Source organism: Rhinolophus sinicus, chromosome 18, assembly GCF_057876585.1.
Source record: "Rhinolophus sinicus isolate RSI-liver-muscle chromosome 18, RSI-T2T, whole genome shotgun sequence".
NCBI classification, from domain to species: domain Eukaryota; kingdom Metazoa; phylum Chordata; class Mammalia; order Chiroptera; family Rhinolophidae; genus Rhinolophus; species Rhinolophus sinicus.
Genome location: NC_142518.1, coordinates 29,024,586 through 29,043,918, shown reverse-complemented (window position 1 = coordinate 29,043,918; position 19,333 = coordinate 29,024,586). Strand labels below are relative to the sequence as shown.

Sequence of the window (19,333 nt, the reverse complement as noted above, 5' to 3'; positions counted from 1 at the left end):
GTGGTGATGAACTCCTTTATCTTTTCCTTTTCTGGGAAGCTCTTTATCTGTCCCTCGATTCTAACTGATAGCTTTGCTGGGTAGAGTAATCTTGGTTATAGGTCCTTGTTTTTCATCACTCTGACTATTTTGTGCCAGTCCCTTCTTGCCTGCAAAGTTTCTGTTGAGAAATCAGCTGACAGTGTTATAGGAGCTCCCTTGTAGGTAACTAACTACTTTTCTCTTGCTGCTTTTAAGATTCTTTCTTTGTCTTTAACCTTTGGCATTTTAATTATGACGTGTCTTGGTGTGGACCTCTTTGGGTTCATCTTATTTGGTACTCTGCACTTCCTGGACTTGTATGTCTTTTTCCTTCACCAGGTTAGGGGAGTTTTCTGTTATTATTTCTTCAAATAGGTTTCAATTCCTTGCTCTCTCTCTTCTCCTTCTGGTACCCCTATGAAGCAAATGTTGGTATGCTTGATGTTGTCCCAGAGGCCTCTTAAACTGTCCTCTTTTTTTTTTTTTTTGGATTCTTTTTTCTTTTTGCATTCTGATTGGGTGTTTTCAGCTTCCTTATCTTCTAAATCACAGATTCAGTCCTCTGCTTCATCTAATCTGTTGATTCTCTCTAACATATTCTCCATTTCAGTTATGGTAGTCTTTATTTCTGACTGGTTCTTTTTTATGTTTTCTATCTCCATTTTTATGTTTCCTATCTCTTAGTTGAAGTTCTCCCTAAGATCATTGAGCGTCCTTATAACCAGTGTTTTGAACTCTGCATCTGGTGGATTACTGATCTCCATTTTATTTAGTTCTTTTTCTGGAGCTTTGTTCTGTTATTTTATTTGGGGCATTATTCTTTGTCTTCCTATTTTGGCTGCCTCTCTGTGTTTTTTTTTTTTTATATATTCAGTAGAGCTGCTATGTGCCCTGGTCCTAGTTGAGTGGCCTTATGTAGTAGGTATCCTTTGGGGTCCAATGGCACAGTCGCCCTGGTTACCTAAGCCAGGTGCTCCAGGTGTATCATTTATGTGGGTTGTGTGCCCTCCTGTTGTAGTTGAGCTTTGGTTGCTGTTTGCATGTCAGTGGAAGGGATTGTCCCTCTGGCTGATTGGTTGTGAGGACTGGCTGTGACTAAAGTGGAGAAGCTGTTGTTCAGGGGCTGACCCTACAGAGCAGGGTTCACTTTAGCAGGGGTCTGATGTGATCATATTAGCTAGTAACATTTTACTCTGTTCTTTTCCCTCTCAGGGTACTCAACGAATGTTTGAAGCTGGGTCTTCAGAGTCTTTCAGAGCTGCTAGGTTTCCTTTTACTTTTCTTTTTTTTAAGACTTTATTGGAGAAGGGGAACAGTGTGTACTTTCAGAGCTTTTTCCAAGTCAAATTGTTATCCTTTCAATCTTGGTTGTGGAGGGTGCTGCTCAGCTCCAGGTCCAGTTGCCGTTGCTAGTTGCAGGGGGCACAGCCCACCATCCCTTGCGGGACTCGAGGAATTGAACTGGCAACCTTGTGGTTGAGAGCCCACTGGCCCATGTGGGAATCAAACCGGCAGCCTTCGGTGTTAGGAGCATGGAGCTCCAACCACCTGAGCCACCAGGCCATCACTACTAGGTTTTCTTTTGGTGAATGCAAAACTAACATGAAGTTCTGAGGATTTCTCTCCTTGGCATTGGAACCCTGGGCAGGGGAGTGTGGTGTGGGGGTGGGACCCCACACTCCTCTGGAGGGATCTCTGCAGCCAAGATATACCTCTTGATTTTTAATGGTCACACGTGGGTGTGGGGCCAGCCTGTTCCATATCTCTGTCCCTCATACTAGTCTCCAGGTGGCTTCTGTATGCCCTTAGTTGTAAGACTTCAGTTCAGCTAGACTTTAGGTGATTCTCAACAATGGTTTTTCTGTAGTTTAGTTGTAATTTTAATGTAATCATGAGAGGAGGCAATCACAGTGTTTACCTACTCCACCATCTTGACTGGAAATCTATTTATTTTTAAATGAGGTAAAGTTTATATACTTCAAAGTGCACAAATATTAAAATAACATCTCAATTAATTGTTACATATACTCATGTAACTACCAATCAGGTCAAGATATAGAACATTTCCAGGACCCTCAGAAAGCTCTTTAATGCTCCTTCCCAGTTAATACTCATCCACATAAAAGTAACCGCTATTCTGACTTATATAACCACAGGTTAATTTTGTCTGTCCTTGAACTTCATGAGTTCCTTTTTGTCTGGCTGTTTCCACTCTGCATATGTCTGTGAGATTCTTCCATGTTTTTGTGGATAACTGGACGTATCCACTTATTTTCATTGCTGTGTAATATTTCATTGCTATATACTATATAATATACTATAATTTACCAACCCATTCTATTGTTGATGAACATTAGAGTTGTTGCCAGTTGGGGGCTATTATGAAAACAGGTGCTATGGATTCTTGAACATGTTTTTTGGTGGACTTCAGCACTCATTTTTCTGACTGCATATCCAGGAGTGAAATTGCTGGGTCATGTGGCACATGTATTTTCAGCTTTGTTAGATATTGCCAAATAGTTCTGTAATGTGGTTGCACCGGTTTACATTCCCATCAGCAAGGTGTAAGAGTTTTAGTTGTTCCCTTCTTATCCTATCCTCACTGACAGTAGGTATTGTAATTCCTTTAAATTTCAGCCATTCTGTTGGGAATTCCCCACTTTTAAGTAAGACTAACTGAGCTATTATCAGTCAGGAAAAAGGCACCTTAGTGCTCTCAGAACCTCTTAGAGAGCTTGGGGTGGATTTATCCTGCTAGATACACAGGGTTCTCATGTGGATTTATTTTATTGACTATTTATTACGGCATTCTTAGTTCTTTGGAAGTAGGCCTATAGAATAACCAAAGAAAGTTTTATAATTACGAAGGCCCTTAGAAAATCCACTGGAAATGATTCCTGGAAACTGAAAATTGAGTCTCTGACCCAAACTGAAGTGGTACAAGGAGGGAAACGGCCACTTCAGGGGCCAGAGAAGTGGCCAGCTCCAGAGGAAGGCATGTATCATGTATTTTATTACTGAAAATAACTATCCACTCTTACTTAAATGTGTCTAACTTCTTCTCAATGGCATTTAAAGGATTAATAATTTAATTATCAAATAACTTAGGTCAGAGAAACAGATGTTTACATCCATAAGGCTCTGCTGTTATTGAAGTTTTACTGATGAAAGAGGAAGGACAGGAAAGCCATTAATAATTATAACTAAGTAGTTTCCCTTCTGTGCTCTACACTCACACCCATGAACAGGAAATATGTTTGTTTGATCTATTAATCTGTAAATCAAGATTTGAAGACAAGAAATATAGATCAATCATCTCCTTTAATACTTTCCGTTAACTATTTTCACCCTATAAAACTGCATTGATTTGTCTATGGGGCTCTATTTCCAAAGGTATCAAGATAATTAAAAACAAAAAAATGTTTATTAATTGCTTTGCTTGTGCTAGGTAAGGAGCTAGGGGTCCTTGCATCTGTTATCATATTTATGCTTCACACCAAGTATCTTGCTTAAGCTCTTCTTATCCTTGTGAAGCTAAGAGATTATATTTTATTAAAGATAGATCTATTGAGGCAAAGAGGTGATGTGATCTGCTTTTATATGTTTCATGATAATTTCAAGTTCAAAATATTTATTCTTTCTCTTTGACTTTTAGATTCAGCTGCCAAGTCTTGTTAGTTTACTGCTGGATCAAGTCTTCCATTTCCACAACTGCTACTCTAGTTCAGGGAACAAAATAATTATGAGACTGGTTTCCCAAATAAGTCTTCACAGTATCACCAGATCAATATTGATGAACTACTGCTTTCATTTTGTCCCTCTCTCATACCCAACTGTTCAATGGCTTCCCAAAGCCTACAGGAAAAATTCCAAGCTTAGTTGCTTATTGACAAAGGTACTTCTGTTTCACACCAACATATTTTTCCAAATGTCTGCATTCACAAATCCTCTAGTTCATACAATATGGACTACTCGCTTGACCATCACACAAGAATTCCCATCTGAAACATTTCCATCTCACACCCTTGCTCACAGTCCTGCCAACCTGAATGCCCTTTACCTTTTTCTTTGCCCATCCAAATGTTGCCAGTCCTGCCATGATGGAATCACATCCCTCCACCGACCTAAAGGGTTTCCTTATCAGTCCCGCACAGGAGGTATTTTCTCCTTTCCCTGAAGTCGTGTGGCATTTCACAGTTGTATTAAACGATAACAAATTAATTACAGAGTAACAACAGAATGAAAGGTGGCATGGCAGATTTGAAAATAAATTATATACTCCCTGAACTGAAGGAGCTCAAAATGTGAGGTGACAATATAAATGGAAATTTTAATTAGGAAATTAAAGCTATATTAGTAACATTTTGGAGCACGTGCTATGCAGCAGGTCATGTGCTATTTTTCCTGGACTTGCATACTTATTTCTATAAGTAGACATTATTATTATCCTCTATTTACAAATGAGGAATCTGAGGCTTAGAGATGTTATAGGACTTAGCCAAGGTCATTCAGCTAATAAGATGAGAGGTGGGATATTTTTTCTTTTTTTATTATTAGTTTCGGGTATACAAAACAACATAATGATTAGACATTTACACCCCTCACAAAGTGATAACCACCCCAAGTCTACTACCCATCTGACATTGTTTATAGCTATTCCTATACCATTGGCCATATTCCCTATGCTGCACTTTATATCGCATGAATATATATATATATATATATATATATATATATATATATATATATGTGTGTGTAATTATAGTTGACATTCAATATTATTTTATATTAGTTTCAGGTGTACAGCACAGTGGTTAGACATGTATGTAATTTAAGAAGTGATCCCCCTGATAAGTCTAGTACCCATCTGATACCCTACATAGTCTTTACAACATTATTGATTATATTCCCCATACTGTAGAGGAGAGGTGTCATTTAAATAGCCATATTCTTATCTCTTAGGTTATCGTGCACTTAAATGTGATCTGAAGTTCCAGTTGCTCCAGGAGGAAGACCAGGAGACTGGAGTGATGTAACACACCAGAAGACTAAGAGGAAGGTGAGTACAATGAAGCAGAAGAGGGCAGGAATTAACAGCGGAGAAATGACAAGATGGAGTGAAGCATGAGTCCATAACATGGGGCTTAGGATTTTGGAGCTGGTTCTGTGAACACTTGTCTTTCAGAGTCCTCCTTTTATAAACAGACCTGTTGATGATTCTTAAATGGCTCAAATTCAGTCAGATACTTGGTTCTCAGCTTTAAAGCTGTGGGAATACCATTTGATTGGTTTGTCAAGAATTGAGTAGATTTTAAGGACTAACTCATACCAACTAAATATCTAAAAGATTAATGGATAAACCAGTTAACAATGTATTCATTCATACACAATGATGCTTATTTTACAATACACTCCACTCATAGCTGTCTTCACAGAATACTCCTAATGGATACATCCTATCAATGGCTTCCCATTGCGTTTACAACAAAAATCAAAATTCTTGCCTTCACCTCAAAGGCCTACATTGGCTAACCCCTTTTAAACTTTCCAGATTTGTTTTGTGTTCCTCTCTTTCTTGCTTACTACACTCTAGCTATATTCATCTTCTTCCAGTTCCTTTAAGAAGCCAAGCTGTTGTGTTTTTTTTACCTCAGCGCCAACCTCTACACTATTTCCTCTAGCTGAAATACGCTTTTCTGCCATTCTTCACTGAATTACGTGGGGATCAGAAATTAAATACCTTAATTTCTTTTACTGACCTTAGTTAAAGAAACGTAATTTTTAGAATTATATTTAATGAAAAGCTTGAGTGAAGATAATTTTACTAGCATAAATATTTTGAGAATTAACTCAAAGTGTTGTGATGGTTGTACAAGTCCCAGGAAGATAACAAAAAGAAGTTAGAGAGCATTTGCATGCCAGTAACTGCATAAAAAGGCACTGTGGGAAAAACAGTCAGTAGGGGCGTAAGTTTTTAAAGATAAAGTTATGTGCTCTGTCCTTTGTTAATGGGAGAAGAACTTTAGTGAGGTCTTCCTTGACAAGGCTTGTAAATACAAAATGACTAGCGTAAGTTCTGCGCATAAAACATGTTTATTATAGGAACTTGTTGTTGTTCACTTAAGTGTAAAATATTTTCGTAATAAGAAATGGAATGGGCTCACTTAAGCAGTAAATGAACTTACCGGCCCTACAGCTCCTCCTACAGCTGTAGAAGAACTGGCATCACCTCAGAAAAATCTGATTCACATCCAGGGAAAAGCTCAGGTCCCCCAATCACTCTCATTAGTCAAGACTTAGTTTTAAGGTCACCTTCCCCAAGAGGCTTTCTTTGGACACTGCATTTAAAACAGCACTACTCAAATTTTGGAAAATCACTTGGTAAAACTACAGAGGCCCAGCCCCTGCCCACCCACCCCCACACACACACACTTCAATAAGCCAGAGCCTCTGTATTATTTATTAGCTCTCCAGATGATTCTCATATTCACCGAAGTTTGAGAAGTATTGATCCAAATGTGTACCTTTTCTTTTGTCCCTTTATTCTCCATTAGAGTGTCCTATTTGTATCCCTCACAGCTCTTCTCACATAAGCTTGTCTGTCTCCCCTCTAGACTATAAGCACCGTGAGGCAGGGTTCATGTCTTTCTTGTCGATTACTGTGTCCTCCCATGCCCACTATAGTGTCTGGCACAAAGCTGGGATGCAAAGCAATAGACGGCTTGGGTGCATAAGATGAATAAAAAGAGATTTCAATATGGATTAAATCCATAGTTAGTGCAGCCAAGACTTGCTTTATAGAAGTGAGTCATAAACGTTTTATTTTCCAGCAGAATCTTTTTGGGGAATGCTACTGAATAATACAGATAAAATCAGAGTAGAGTCAGCTATTCTGCTTTAATCAGAAGAGTGTTCCAGAGCTCTTCCCACGTGGCCTCCCTTGGATCCCTGAAGGCAGTATAGGAACTTGCATTGTAATGGGTGATCTCTGAACAAGCAGCAGCGGTGGATGGTACACAAGGGTTGGTGAGTAAAACCGCTGGCGCCTTAGCACAAAGCAAGGCAGTAGAACCAAAAGTCATTTTATTCTTCACTAACACAGACAGGCAGTTTTTACAAAAGTCAAATTAACTTACAAATGTCCTTGATGAAGCAGTAAAAATTATTAATATTAAGTTTCAGCCTTTGAGTACTCACCTCTTTAATATTCTGTGTGATGACATGAGAAGTAAGCATTATGCCTTTCTATTGTATAAGGAAATGTGATGATTGAAAAGTACTTGTGCAATTTTTTGAGTTGTTGAACTAGTGCCTTTTGTATGGTACATCAGTTTTAACTGAAAGATAAAAAACAACTCACAAACTATGGTCATTAGAACCTGGGGATTTGGCAGACATCGTCTTAAAAATGAACGTGAACCTGTCACTTCAAGGAAAGTAACTGCCGGTATTTTTTGCCAAAGATAAATTCGAGCTTGCAAAAGAAAGTCAGAATTGTGTAGAATTTGTATTTGCTTCACAATATTTGAAGATTTTTCTAATGAGATAGGTGGTTGTATTAGTCCATTTGAGATGCTATGACAAAGTACCACAGACTGGGTAGCTTGTAAACAGCAGACATTTTCTTCTCAGTCTTGGAGGTTGGGAAGTCCAAGATCAAGGTGTCAGTATGGTCATGTTCTGGTGAGGACCTTCTTCCTGGTTCATAGCTGGTGCCTTCTCACTGTGTCCTCACATGATTGAAGGGACTAGGGAGCTCTGTGGGGTCCCTTTTATAAGGCACTAATCCTATTTATGAGGACTCCACCCTCATGGCCAAAGGTTCCACCTCCTAATATCATAATCTTTAAGGGTTATGATTTCAATATATGCATTTGGGGAAGGGATGCAAACATTTACCATAGCAGTGGTGATATTAACAACTGTGATTTTTTTTTTATAATATAATGTGCCGTCATTTGGAATATCTGCATAATTCAGTGGACTCATATTTTCCAAATGACCAATGTGGAATCACACATGGTTAAAAGATCTATTCTAACTGCAAAATAGACATGAAGTTTAATGTAACAGTGTAGAAAAGTTCGTTGATGTGATTTCAGATTCCATATTGCAACTAATGTTTAAGGAGCTATCACTTGTGGAGTTTCAGTATAACATCAAAGAATATCTGTGATTATTTGAAAAGGCTAGACCTCCCTTTTCAAATACTTATCTGTGTGAGGCTGGATAGTCTTCCTGTACTTCAAACCAACATAGTGCCACAGATGGAATGCAGAAGTAGATGTGAGAATTCAGCTGTCGTCTATAAAGACAGGCATCGAAGACACGTGCAAAATTGTAAAACAAGGTCAGCCACTTATTCATTAACTTTGTTTTGGAAAATGCAGTTATTTTTGATATATATATGTATGTATATATATTATAGGTGTTATATATATATGTATGTGTGTGTATATACATGTATATATACATATATATGTATATGTATATATACAGATATATACACACACATATATATATACATATATATATATACACACACATATATATATAACACCTATAATAGGTTTGCTATTGTTATTTTAAAATCAGTAAGCAAATACGTCTAATATTTCTGTTTTAATTTCTAATGTGGTATATATATATATATATATATATATATATATATATATATATATATTGATATATCCCACAGAAACGAAAGCTAGATCTTCATAACTTATGAGCATGTAAAGAGGTCCTGAGACCAAAATGTTTGAGAACTGCTGCCTTCAGAACAGTTTGAAAACTCCTTGGAGCAATTGTAGCCTCAGACAAAGATGGATAAACCCTGATGAGGTTTCCATAATCCCTTCCCCCTTTTATCAGCTAGACCCCAAGGCTGACAATTGCCAAATATATTTGATTTGTCTTATATAAATATATATTCCTGCTATGATTTTCTAAGCAGTGTATAGTCACCTTGATTAGATTTTTGGGCTTGTTGGCATCTCTGATTCCATCCATCTTTGGCAAAGAGCCAGGTCGCTCACCTGGGTCACCTATTCACAAACCAGATCCTAGAGGGAGATGGCACAGCCGAAGCATCAGCTGCTGGGTTCTGCCAACTTCAGAAGACAAGCTCATTCCTTGCACTTTTTTGGATACCAAGTATTCCATTCAATATATTTCTCATGCTGGGATACAATTTTGTTACCAAGGACCAAAGAAAAAATATGAAGTGTTAGAAACAATGGTTCAAATAAAAAGGCGCTAATATTGATTTAGCACTTGCTCTAAGCCAAATACTCTTATCCATGTTACTTCATTTAATCCTCCCAACAACACTATGAGATGGGCATTATTATTCCAATTTAGCAGAGGAGGATAGCAGGGTTCGATAGCTGTTACATAGCAGATGAGGAATGCAACCCAGGCCTCAGTGGCTCCAAAGACAGATTCATAGTTAGAGGATTTGGGTTGTGGCAGATGCTTTATGGTGGTACTTTATGGATGTGGGGATGAAAACCCCTCATATAAGTCTTTAGAATTGTCTTAGGCCAGTGATTCTCCAAGTGTTGTCTCTGGACCAGCAGCATGAGCATGCCTGGGAACTTGTTAGAAACACAGATTCTCAGGTGTACAAAACAACATAGTGATTAGGCATTTACACACCTCAAAAAGTGATAAGCCCAACAAGTCCACAACCCATCTGACACCAGACATAGCCATCACTATGTTGTTTTGTACACCTGAAACTAGTTTTAAAAACACACGGATTCTCAGGCTCCAGTCTAGAACTGCTAAATTTGGGGCAAGCCAAGAAGCCAATGCAAAGGGCAGGCCAACTAAATAGCTGCCAGGGTTGCCAATCTAGAAAGGTACTAAAATATCACAAAAATAAATCAGAAATACTGTGTCAGTTAACTCAGATATACTCTTCTCTGGGGAAAGCAAATTGGTTTCTTATTCCATGAAGCTAATAAATTCCTTGTTATGAATTTGAACCTGTGACAGAAAATAATATTTGTTACATATAATGTTCTGCTTCCTTCTAAGAAAGACTGATCCTGGTAACTAGAAAAGCTTGTGCTTGCTAAGCACAAGCTTTTCACCATTTGTTACCAGTGGGCCTCTTACCCTGTCTACTGTGCCCTCGATTCCTGAAGGATGAGCAGTATAGTACAGACGTCTGAAAAATCTTATTTGTGGATCATCTGAGATCAGATTCCCTAGAAACAGAGCCTGAGATGGAGATTCTGGTGCAAATGATTTATTGAGTGAGCACTCTGAGGGGAAGGGAAGCAAGGGTTGCAGCTTAGCAGCAGGGAAAGCTAACCAAGGATGTGGTCTCAGACATTAGCTTCAGCCTGATCCCATGGGGAGCTCTGTTGAATGAATTTTACCAGAGTTGGTCCTACCTGGAAGGAAAGGAGCCAAATTTTGTTACATCTTTCAGTCACTCATTGACTGTGGTGGGATGGAGTTGAGAGCTTAACCTCCTGGCCTAAGTGGTTCCTGGTAACTGAGGGTAGCTCTTCAGAAAAAGAAGTAACTGTGAGCCATTAGTAGCCAACCGTGACAGCAGCTGGGGGGTAGACAAACCCAGGTAAAAGGGATCTGGATGGGGCACCAACAGCATCTACTATATGGATGTCTTTTGGATGTCTGTTCATATCCTTGGATGTCTGTTCATATCTCTGGATGTCTGTTCATATCCCTGGATGTCTGTTCATATCTCTGGATGTCTGTTCATATCCCTGGATATCTGTATGCATCCCTGCCTCAGGTGTGACCTCTCCTCTCTATCCCTTGACCTCACAGAACCATAGTCTTGGACCAGCCAGCTTCCTATTCCCCACTCAGCTATGAGGTAAATCAAGTGGCTGCATTTGTGTGATCCCAGATAGTTTGCAGAAGGGTGTTGAACACATGCATTATCGCTCCCGATAGAATATATTCCTATCCTAGGAACATTTTCTTGTTATTCCTATTTTCTTCTTTTGTAAAATGAAGTGGTAGTCTGGATTATTTCTAACCTCATTCCGGTTGAAAAATCCATTTGCCTAACGATTTCACTGTAGAAGGCAGTTGTTGTGCTTGCATATTTCGTCTGGGAATGAGTTTCAAAAAAGTATTGATCAGAAACTGAGTCTGGTGTCATTGATATAAGTCAGGCACTATTAAAACTGTGAAAAGATTTAGTCCATATCAGAGAATTCACTTCCATATGTTCTGACCAAGATTCTTTTACCAATAATCAACATTAAATTTTCTCAGGTGATGAACACACAATGGGATTTATAGATGATGTAATACAGAATTGTACACCTGAAATCTATGTAATTTTACTACCAATTGTCAACCCAATAAATTTTTTTAAAAAAAGAAAAAAAATTTTTCTGGATAATTATCAGGGATGAATTTCTTTAAAATATTAAAGAACTGCAGAGTTGGTCCCAAATTCCTGCTTCAATGATCTGTGTCATGTATTTGACACACGAAGATGGACAAACATTATCATTACGCAGTCTTAATGAAACTGTGGCAGAAACTGAGGCAAACACCAACACCATCACTGAAGTGTCCCTATGTATCTTTTTAATCAAATACGATGTGATATTTTTTAAAAATCCTGATACATAGTTGATGGTCGGGCCCCCCCCACCACCAGATACTGGCCCCTTGTGTGACCTAAAACAAAGCACCTATTCAGGCTTATGGAATACTGAAAAGTGTCCGCTCTAGGAGAACAACTCACAAAGAAGTCTTGCCTTCCTCCTGGCTGTAAGGCCTGGAAGGAGGCATAAGACTTGGTAACTGAAGTACAGACCAGGTTTCAACCCTTACTCAGACCTTTCACCTGAGACCTTTGCACAGAGCACAACTTGCACATCAGTATTTGGTGTTTCTGGTTGTAGGAGTCTGAGCATTGTGACTTGACTAGTTTTTCACTCTTTGATATGGCCTTTCATATTTGTCAAAAGACATCAATCCCATGCACCTCAAGCATCTCCATAATCTAGACATTGATGAGAACTTCTAAGACAAAAAGGCCCCCAAAAGAATGTGTTCTGGATACCCTCTCTGTATGTATTCTTCATTCATTTTTATCACATGAGAAGCCTTGCCTTGGAACTTCAGCATTGGGTCAAGGCGCCCCTGCCATTTTCACTGAGATTCTACGGTCACCTGCTTGCATATGAGCTCTCATGTGGCACTGCCATGCTAATCTGTGCAGATCTTTCTTCCTGGGAGTTTTATAATAGTCATATCATTAGCACAATGTCCATTAGAAACATCTGACATTGAATTATTTTTCTAAAGTTCTGGAAACTTATCACTGAAAAAAAATTGATGATTCTTCCCTGACATTGAAATCATTGCAGTGTAATCACTTGATGTTTTTATTTCCAATGTTACAATAGAGAAAGCCTGGAAGAAAGGAACACTTTGGCTAGTTATATTAATGAAATAGATAGGATCTGTTATGTATACCAGAGACCCAAGGTTCATTGCTGGAATTTTCGTTCATCTTTGTTGTCATAGTAGTTCAACAGGAAAAGGAATGAGGGAAGAAAGGGTAAACAGAAACAGGAGATAAAAATCGCCTTGGAAAAGTTAAGGCTAAATTTTCCTTCCTTTTTTTCTTTATTCCTGGTAATATAAATAATATATTTTTAAGATGAAAAGTTAAGAAAGCAAATTTCTACATGTTTGGGTTGAGAAAGATGTTAACTTGTGTGTACATTAAAAAGAAAGCTCTGGGGCTTTCTGAGGTAAAGTGACCATATTTTGGCAAGAAAATGATTATAAGTTCTTTTCGATGGAGGGAAGAAGATTATAACTTCCACTTGGTTCAAAGAATAACCAGTAAACAGATAACAGCTCATCATCTTGGGGACCATTTAGAAAGTACATGTAGGCAGTTTAAAGGAGAGCTTCTACTATCTGGTTAAATGGTTCCTGTACACTCTGCTGAAAGAAGATAGCCCACACAACTCCACTCTTTCTTTCTTTTTTTTAAAGATTTTATTGGGGAAGGGGAACAGGACTTTATTGGGGAACAGTGTATATGTACTTCCAGGACTTTTTCAAGTCAAGCTGTTGTTCTTTCAATCTTAGTTAGGGAGGGCACAGCTCAGCTCCAGGTCCAGTTGCCATTGTTAGTTGCAGGGGGCAGAGCCCACCATCCCTTGCGGGAGTCGAGGAGTCGAACCAGCAACCTTGTGGTTGAGAGCCCATACTCCAACCAGCTGAGCCGTCTGGTCACCCAGGAACTGAGAGGCAGCTCATTGACTTCATTCTAGTTGAGGAGGGTGCAGCTCGCTGGCCCATGTGGGAATCGAACCGGCAGCCCCATTCCGTTGCCCAGAGCTCGCGCTCTAACCACCTAAGCCGCCCGTCCACCCCACTCTTTCTTTCTTAAGTGCTCCCAATAAATTACCATAGACATGAAAGTCACCTTTGATATTTACTAGAAAAAATGATTTTTTTCCCTGTAACATTACAAACCTTTTTTCCCCTACAAAATATGTTTTATTGCATCTTCATTACAAATCTAATTTGTAATTCACCCCTTACTCAGTCATTTAAGTCATAGCTATCTCCTGAAAAGTATCAGCCAACCAGCCTGGAAACATTCTTCTAATAGTGGAGGTAGAATGCAAAGTTAATTACTATTTTTCTCCTCTATAAAATACATTATTTTTTTTAAAGTTCCACTTATGTTATTTAAAATTTTAACTAAAAAAATTCAAATTATGTCATAATAATTCAACATTTCAAATTTTAGCCACCCACAAGAGACACCTAGCTTTAATTATAATAATCCAGTAATGCAAATTTTTATTATCCTGAAAAAAATTGGAGAAAAAAATGGGCTAAAATGTGGCAAGTAGTGGATTTATGGAAATATCCACTATCTGGTATGAATAGATGCATGATAAGCACAAACATGAAAAACTAAATTGCTCCTGCTGGAGAATTTGAACCTACGAAAATATCACTCTCTGATGGATCTTACGTTCCTACCCAGGCATCCATGATTTTACCACTTGTTCACAAAGGCTTCTTTAGTCTTGTAACATTAAGTATTCATTACAGAAAAGAGATGTGTGCTCTAGAAGGACCCTCCTTCCCACAAGTGACTGGAAAGAACTCCAGAGTTTGGGCATAATTATAGCTGTTTTCTAAGAATTTCATCATTTGCCTCCATAACTGAAAGTCTATCTACCTCATTTGCCTGAAAATTGCACTAAATCAGTAAGATGGATGATTTGGCTTCTTTGTTGGTCTTGAGGGATATGAACACAGCCCACAGATCTACCAGCAGCTGACTGCCTGGTAAATATTTACTTATAAATTAGCGTGGGTGATAATTAATTAAGGTAATAAGCATAGATTACATTTAATGGCTTAGACATTATACATTATGAACACAATATTTTATGTTTAGTTGAAGCAAATGTATATGATTATTAATATGACACCCAAATGTAACTCAGAAATTGTGAATTAGAGAGTATAAACCAAGTCAAGCCACGTATTACAGGGCATCAACCCTTAAATAAAGGCCTTTAGGAAAGTTTCAGAATGGCAAAGCAATATATTGTTCACATATACCACATATCAGGATTTGTTTATTTCTTAGATTACCTTCTCCTTCCCCCATAAACTGACTCATTCTGTTACTGAAGAACATCGTTTCCCTCTTGACAAGCATCACAGCATTAAAACTTTGGCTTCTGGAGCTGAGGTGAATAATCGGTCAGCAGGGCCACCATGACAGCCTAGGATGATACAACAAAGAGAGAGAAATGAAGAAATGGGTAAGCGTTACTAAGAGTCTGCTCGAGGACCTAAGGAAGGGGAACTGGGTTCTAGCTTTGAAAGCCTACAGTTATGATGTGTTTACTTGATGAAATGATAAGGGGACAGTTCCGATCTAATACTTATTTTTATTTAGATAAAGGAAGGTCAGGAGGGATCAGACTGACCAAATATAGGCACAAACACCATGCTTACTTAGGCCTCTTTCCATGACTCGTGGGTTAGAGAGTTGACATGAGATCCCATGGTAGTAGCCATGATTAGATTTTCCAGTCATAAGTAAAACCTAGGTATGGGCTAGTTTCAGAGAAACGCAATCCCTCCCATCCTTGTGTTTACACTGTGCTTTGGTCACCTGTAACCTAAAGAAGTTTAGAATAAATCAGCTGTAGAACAAAAGTCAATCATTTGGGCTAACAAGTAGTGTCTATCTGAATCTGGGTCCTCATGAAAGAATATTTAGAACCAAGAGTACAGCTTCTCATTAGGCTGTCAGCCATAAATGGTAATTTTCACTTTCACTCTTCCCAACTTCCACAATAACGACAATAGTAATATCAGAAAAAATGGTGACAAATGTTTATTGCGTGCTTACTGTGTACCAAATTAAGTGCCTTATCATGCGTTAGTGAGTTAAGAAATATTTGCCAGGCACTGTGTTAGGTGCTGTGGTGAGCTAGAGATAAATGTTTATGCATTATCTCATTTAATGCAACAACCTTCTAAGGTAGCTTCTGTTATTATCATTTATAGAAGAGGAAATCAATCCTGAAAACAACAGATAGTACAGAACTGGCTTTGGACCCAGTTTTCTCTGACTCCACTCTTAAGAGGTTGTTTTACTGCCTTTCGCGTACTTGCTCTTTCCTTCCGATCGTACTCTGCATGTGTCCCTAGCCTATAGCAAAAGTGTAGGTGTTGACACACAATGTCATATACAGATGATGTATTACAGAATTGTACACTTGAAACCTATGTAACTTTACTAACCATTGTCACCCCAACATATTTTTTAATGTGGTATAGATATAGATATAGATTCATTTATTTACTTTCTTTGTATTGGATATTTAGGATTTTAATGAACTTTCATCATTCTTATTTTACTATGATAAACTTCCCTATTATTAATCTCTATACCTATCTCTGAATAATCTCCTAAAATCACTTCCTAGACATAATATTAATAGATCAATACTGCACAACATTATTAAAATGCTTGGTACAGTTTACATATTAATGTCCAGAAAAGTTGTCTCAATTTAGATTCTTATCAGTAATAGATTAGTGGTTTATTTCAGTGCAATCTTGGCATCACTAGTTTTTTTAAATAAGTATCACCCCAACATATTTTAATTAAAACAAAAAGGGCAGGTCTTATATTTTAAAGGTGTTCATCGAGTGCATTAACTGAGCAGTTACCATGTGCTGGGCCCTGCACTAAATGCTTTCTGTGCATCCTACCATTTAATATCCTTTCCTACTGTGTGAGGCGGTCAGAGATATAAAATACAGATGAGGAAACCGAGGCGTGGGCATTTTCCTGAGTGGTGCTGGTAAGGGCTGGATCTGTATCTCTTTGTCCCTAGACCTTCACCACTATGTTCAGATTACTTACCTCATTTAATCCCCACAACCACATGAGGTTGTGTCTATTTTTATCCTCATTTTCATGTGAATAAACTGGGCTTAGAGAAGTTACAGCACTTGCCCAAGGTCACACAGAGAGCCAGAACTTTAACCTGATTTCCAAAGCTTATGTTCTAGAACCAATATCTTATAATGCCGTCAGGCTATGAAAATGTATTGACCACATATTTAGGGTATTTGTCTGGCACGATTTTGGGTATAATGAAGAACACTACAGCCTAGATCAATGCTCTTATGAAGCAGTTTTCATTATAATGGCGAGGGGACAGGCAACAAACAAACAAGAAAATATCAAGTAATGATAAATGTCATTATAAAATAAAATTTAAAATGGGGGCTAGCCCAGTGGCTCAGGCGGTTAGAGCTCCATGCTCCTAACTCCGAAGGCTGCCGCTTTGATTCCCACATGGGCCAGTGGGCTCTCAACCACAAGGTTGCTGGTTCAACTTCCGCAAGTGATGGTGGGCAGCGCCCCCTGCAACTAACAACCAGCAACTGGACCTGGAGCTGAGCTACGCCCTCCACAACTAAGACTGAAAGGACAACAACTTGACTTGGAAAAAAGTCCTGGAAGTACACACTGTTCCCCAATAAAGTCCTGTTCCCCTTCCCCAATAAATATCTTTTTTAAAAAAATGGTATAAAGGGGCCTGGGGAATCACTTAAGAGTGGGTGGCCAGGGAAGACCTTGTTAAAGGAGTGACATTTAAGTTGAGATCTGAATGACAAAAAGAAAGTAGGAAGGCCAAACTGGGATAAAAGCTTCTTTCAGGTAAAATATTTTAAACTTTCTTATGGATTCCTGGGAACATATCTCATGTTTTGTTTTGTTTTTAATTGTCATTGCATGTGTCAAATTTATTTTCAAATGCAAAATCTTAGGACATCTACTTGGAATAGAGTTGCCAGATTTAACTAAATAAATAGACAGATAGTTCAATTGACATTTCAGGTAAACAATTTCTTTCAACTCTAAGTATGTCCCAAATGTTACATGGATATCACTATACTAAAGAATTCTTTGTTTATCTGAAATTTCAGTTTAACTGTAATGTATCGGGCACCCCTAACAAGGAGAGAAGTAAGAGACTATAAAATACTGTGACTTACATTCGCAATGGTGTTGTGTACCTGAGGGTCATCCTGATAGTAGTGCTTTGAAGTGTCAGCTTGTTTTGTAGGGTCCGTTTAGGTTACTTTAGCCCCACAGTAAATTGTGGGCAGAGGAAGAAACACTCCTGATTTTTGAGTCCTATAGCCTTACTAATTACTGAAAAATACAAAAGCCAGCTTTGTGGGGAGGAGAGGGTATATTTAAAAAAGGGGGGCGGGGATCAAAAGGCCTGTGTACTATGGAGAAAATGATGTGATTACTGGAATGTTCTGAATAGCACTGCTGGGAATCACCCAGCATGGAGGTCTTAAAAAGCTACTCTGAGTGCTGAAAGAGTGCATTTTTACTTTTAAAAGGTTATATATGCTTTTAGTGCAAGCCCTTCACCCTATTTAATTTTATACCTTATTATATACCAGTCATTATGGGCATCTCGGAACTTGAAGCTAGATTATATCTTTCCTTCCTTCTTCCATCCTGTTTTTAATTGAAAGTGTGTGTGTGGAAATCATTCTCTAGACAGGAGTGCTTTCCAATAGAACTTTCTGTAATGATGGAAATGTTCTATGTGTGTTCTGTCAAGTACAAATAGTACAGCCACTAGCCATATGTGGCTGTTGAGCACTTAACACGTGGTTAGTGTGTCTAAGGAACTGAATCTTAAGTTGTTGTTTTTTTACTAGTTTAAGTTCAAATTTAAATAGCCACATGTATCTAGTGGCTACTATATTGGATAAGGACATTCTAGAGGAAAACAAGTATTGTGCCTTTAGAACATCCCAGAAAAATCGATCACAGAGGTGCTGAGCCTCAATGCCATTCTAAATAAACTGAAGATAATTTCTTTGCTATAAAGTAAGAATTTAGGCTAGACAGTCTCTAAGGTCTCATCCCACTTGAAAATGCTATGCTTCTATGAACAGTACAGGCTGATGGGGACCGCACAATAGTCTTTTTTTTTTATCATCTCCAATTCCTGGCAGAGGGCCTGGCACAAGTAGATGTTCCGTATATGATTGCTAAAATGAACTTAGCTCAATGGGCCTCCAAAACATCTAGCTTAGAGACAGAGTGCAGTGTGTGTCACCACCTCCCTTCCAGAATCCATGTCAAGTATCACTAGTCAGTGATGCCACTCTTTCTTTCCAAGACCATAGGCAGGCTTAGAACTATTAATACCTTCTGAACACAGGACTCCAAGTAGCCTGTTGATGAGATTGAGGACCTAAAATTAAAACTTATTTGCCATCTATACAGCTTGATCTGATTATTTTATATACGAGGAAACAGGGGAATGGAAAGATAATACTTATCTAAGATGACACAGCTGACTACTCTTACAGAAAGTTCTAGAATTCACGGCTCCTCACTCCCAGTTTTCTTTGTATTTTCGACTCTCCACATTCATTTTAATGTGACTATGCCTCTAGTTTGTTTTACAATATAACTTCCCCTAATAATAGTGAATACCTCAGGAAGGCGGGGGATAGAGAGATGGCAGTCAAACTTAGATGGATGGAAAATGGGTGGGCATAAGGTTTCAGTGTGTGTGTATGTGTGTGTGTGTGTGTGTGTGTGTGTGTGTAAGTGTGTAACCTTGTAAACATTTCAACCATGTGAATACATTACGTATTTAATTTCTTAAGTAAATTTAATTTAAAGATGTTTAATAAGCTCTTTAAAAATTCAGACACGCAGTTTCTCCATAAAGGATATTTTAGAAAACTTTCTTTT

General features: G+C 38.3%; 1 protein-coding gene and 1 long non-coding RNA gene across 10 annotated transcripts in view; one reads left to right on the top strand and one right to left on the bottom strand.

Moving 5' to 3' along the window:
* LOC141569739 (uncharacterized) overlaps positions 1-19,333 on the top strand; it is a 215,331-nt gene that overhangs the window by 121,212 nt on the left and 74,786 nt on the right. For all 9 annotated transcript variants that reach the window (XR_012493505.2, XR_012493504.2, XR_012493502.2 and 6 more), the window contains one exon: positions 4,984-5,080. This is a non-coding gene — a long non-coding RNA (uncharacterized LOC141569739). The remainder of the gene's footprint in view (positions 1-4,983; positions 5,081-19,333) is intronic.
* OTC (ornithine transcarbamylase) overlaps positions 14,626-19,333 on the bottom strand; it is a 56,660-nt gene continuing 51,952 nt past the window's right edge. Inside the window, exon 10 of the mRNA XM_019747855.3 lies at positions 14,626-14,795. Within this exon, the coding sequence (XP_019603414.2) occupies positions 14,736-14,795 (60 nt within the window). The 3' untranslated portion in view covers positions 14,626-14,735. The remainder of the gene's footprint in view (positions 14,796-19,333) is intronic.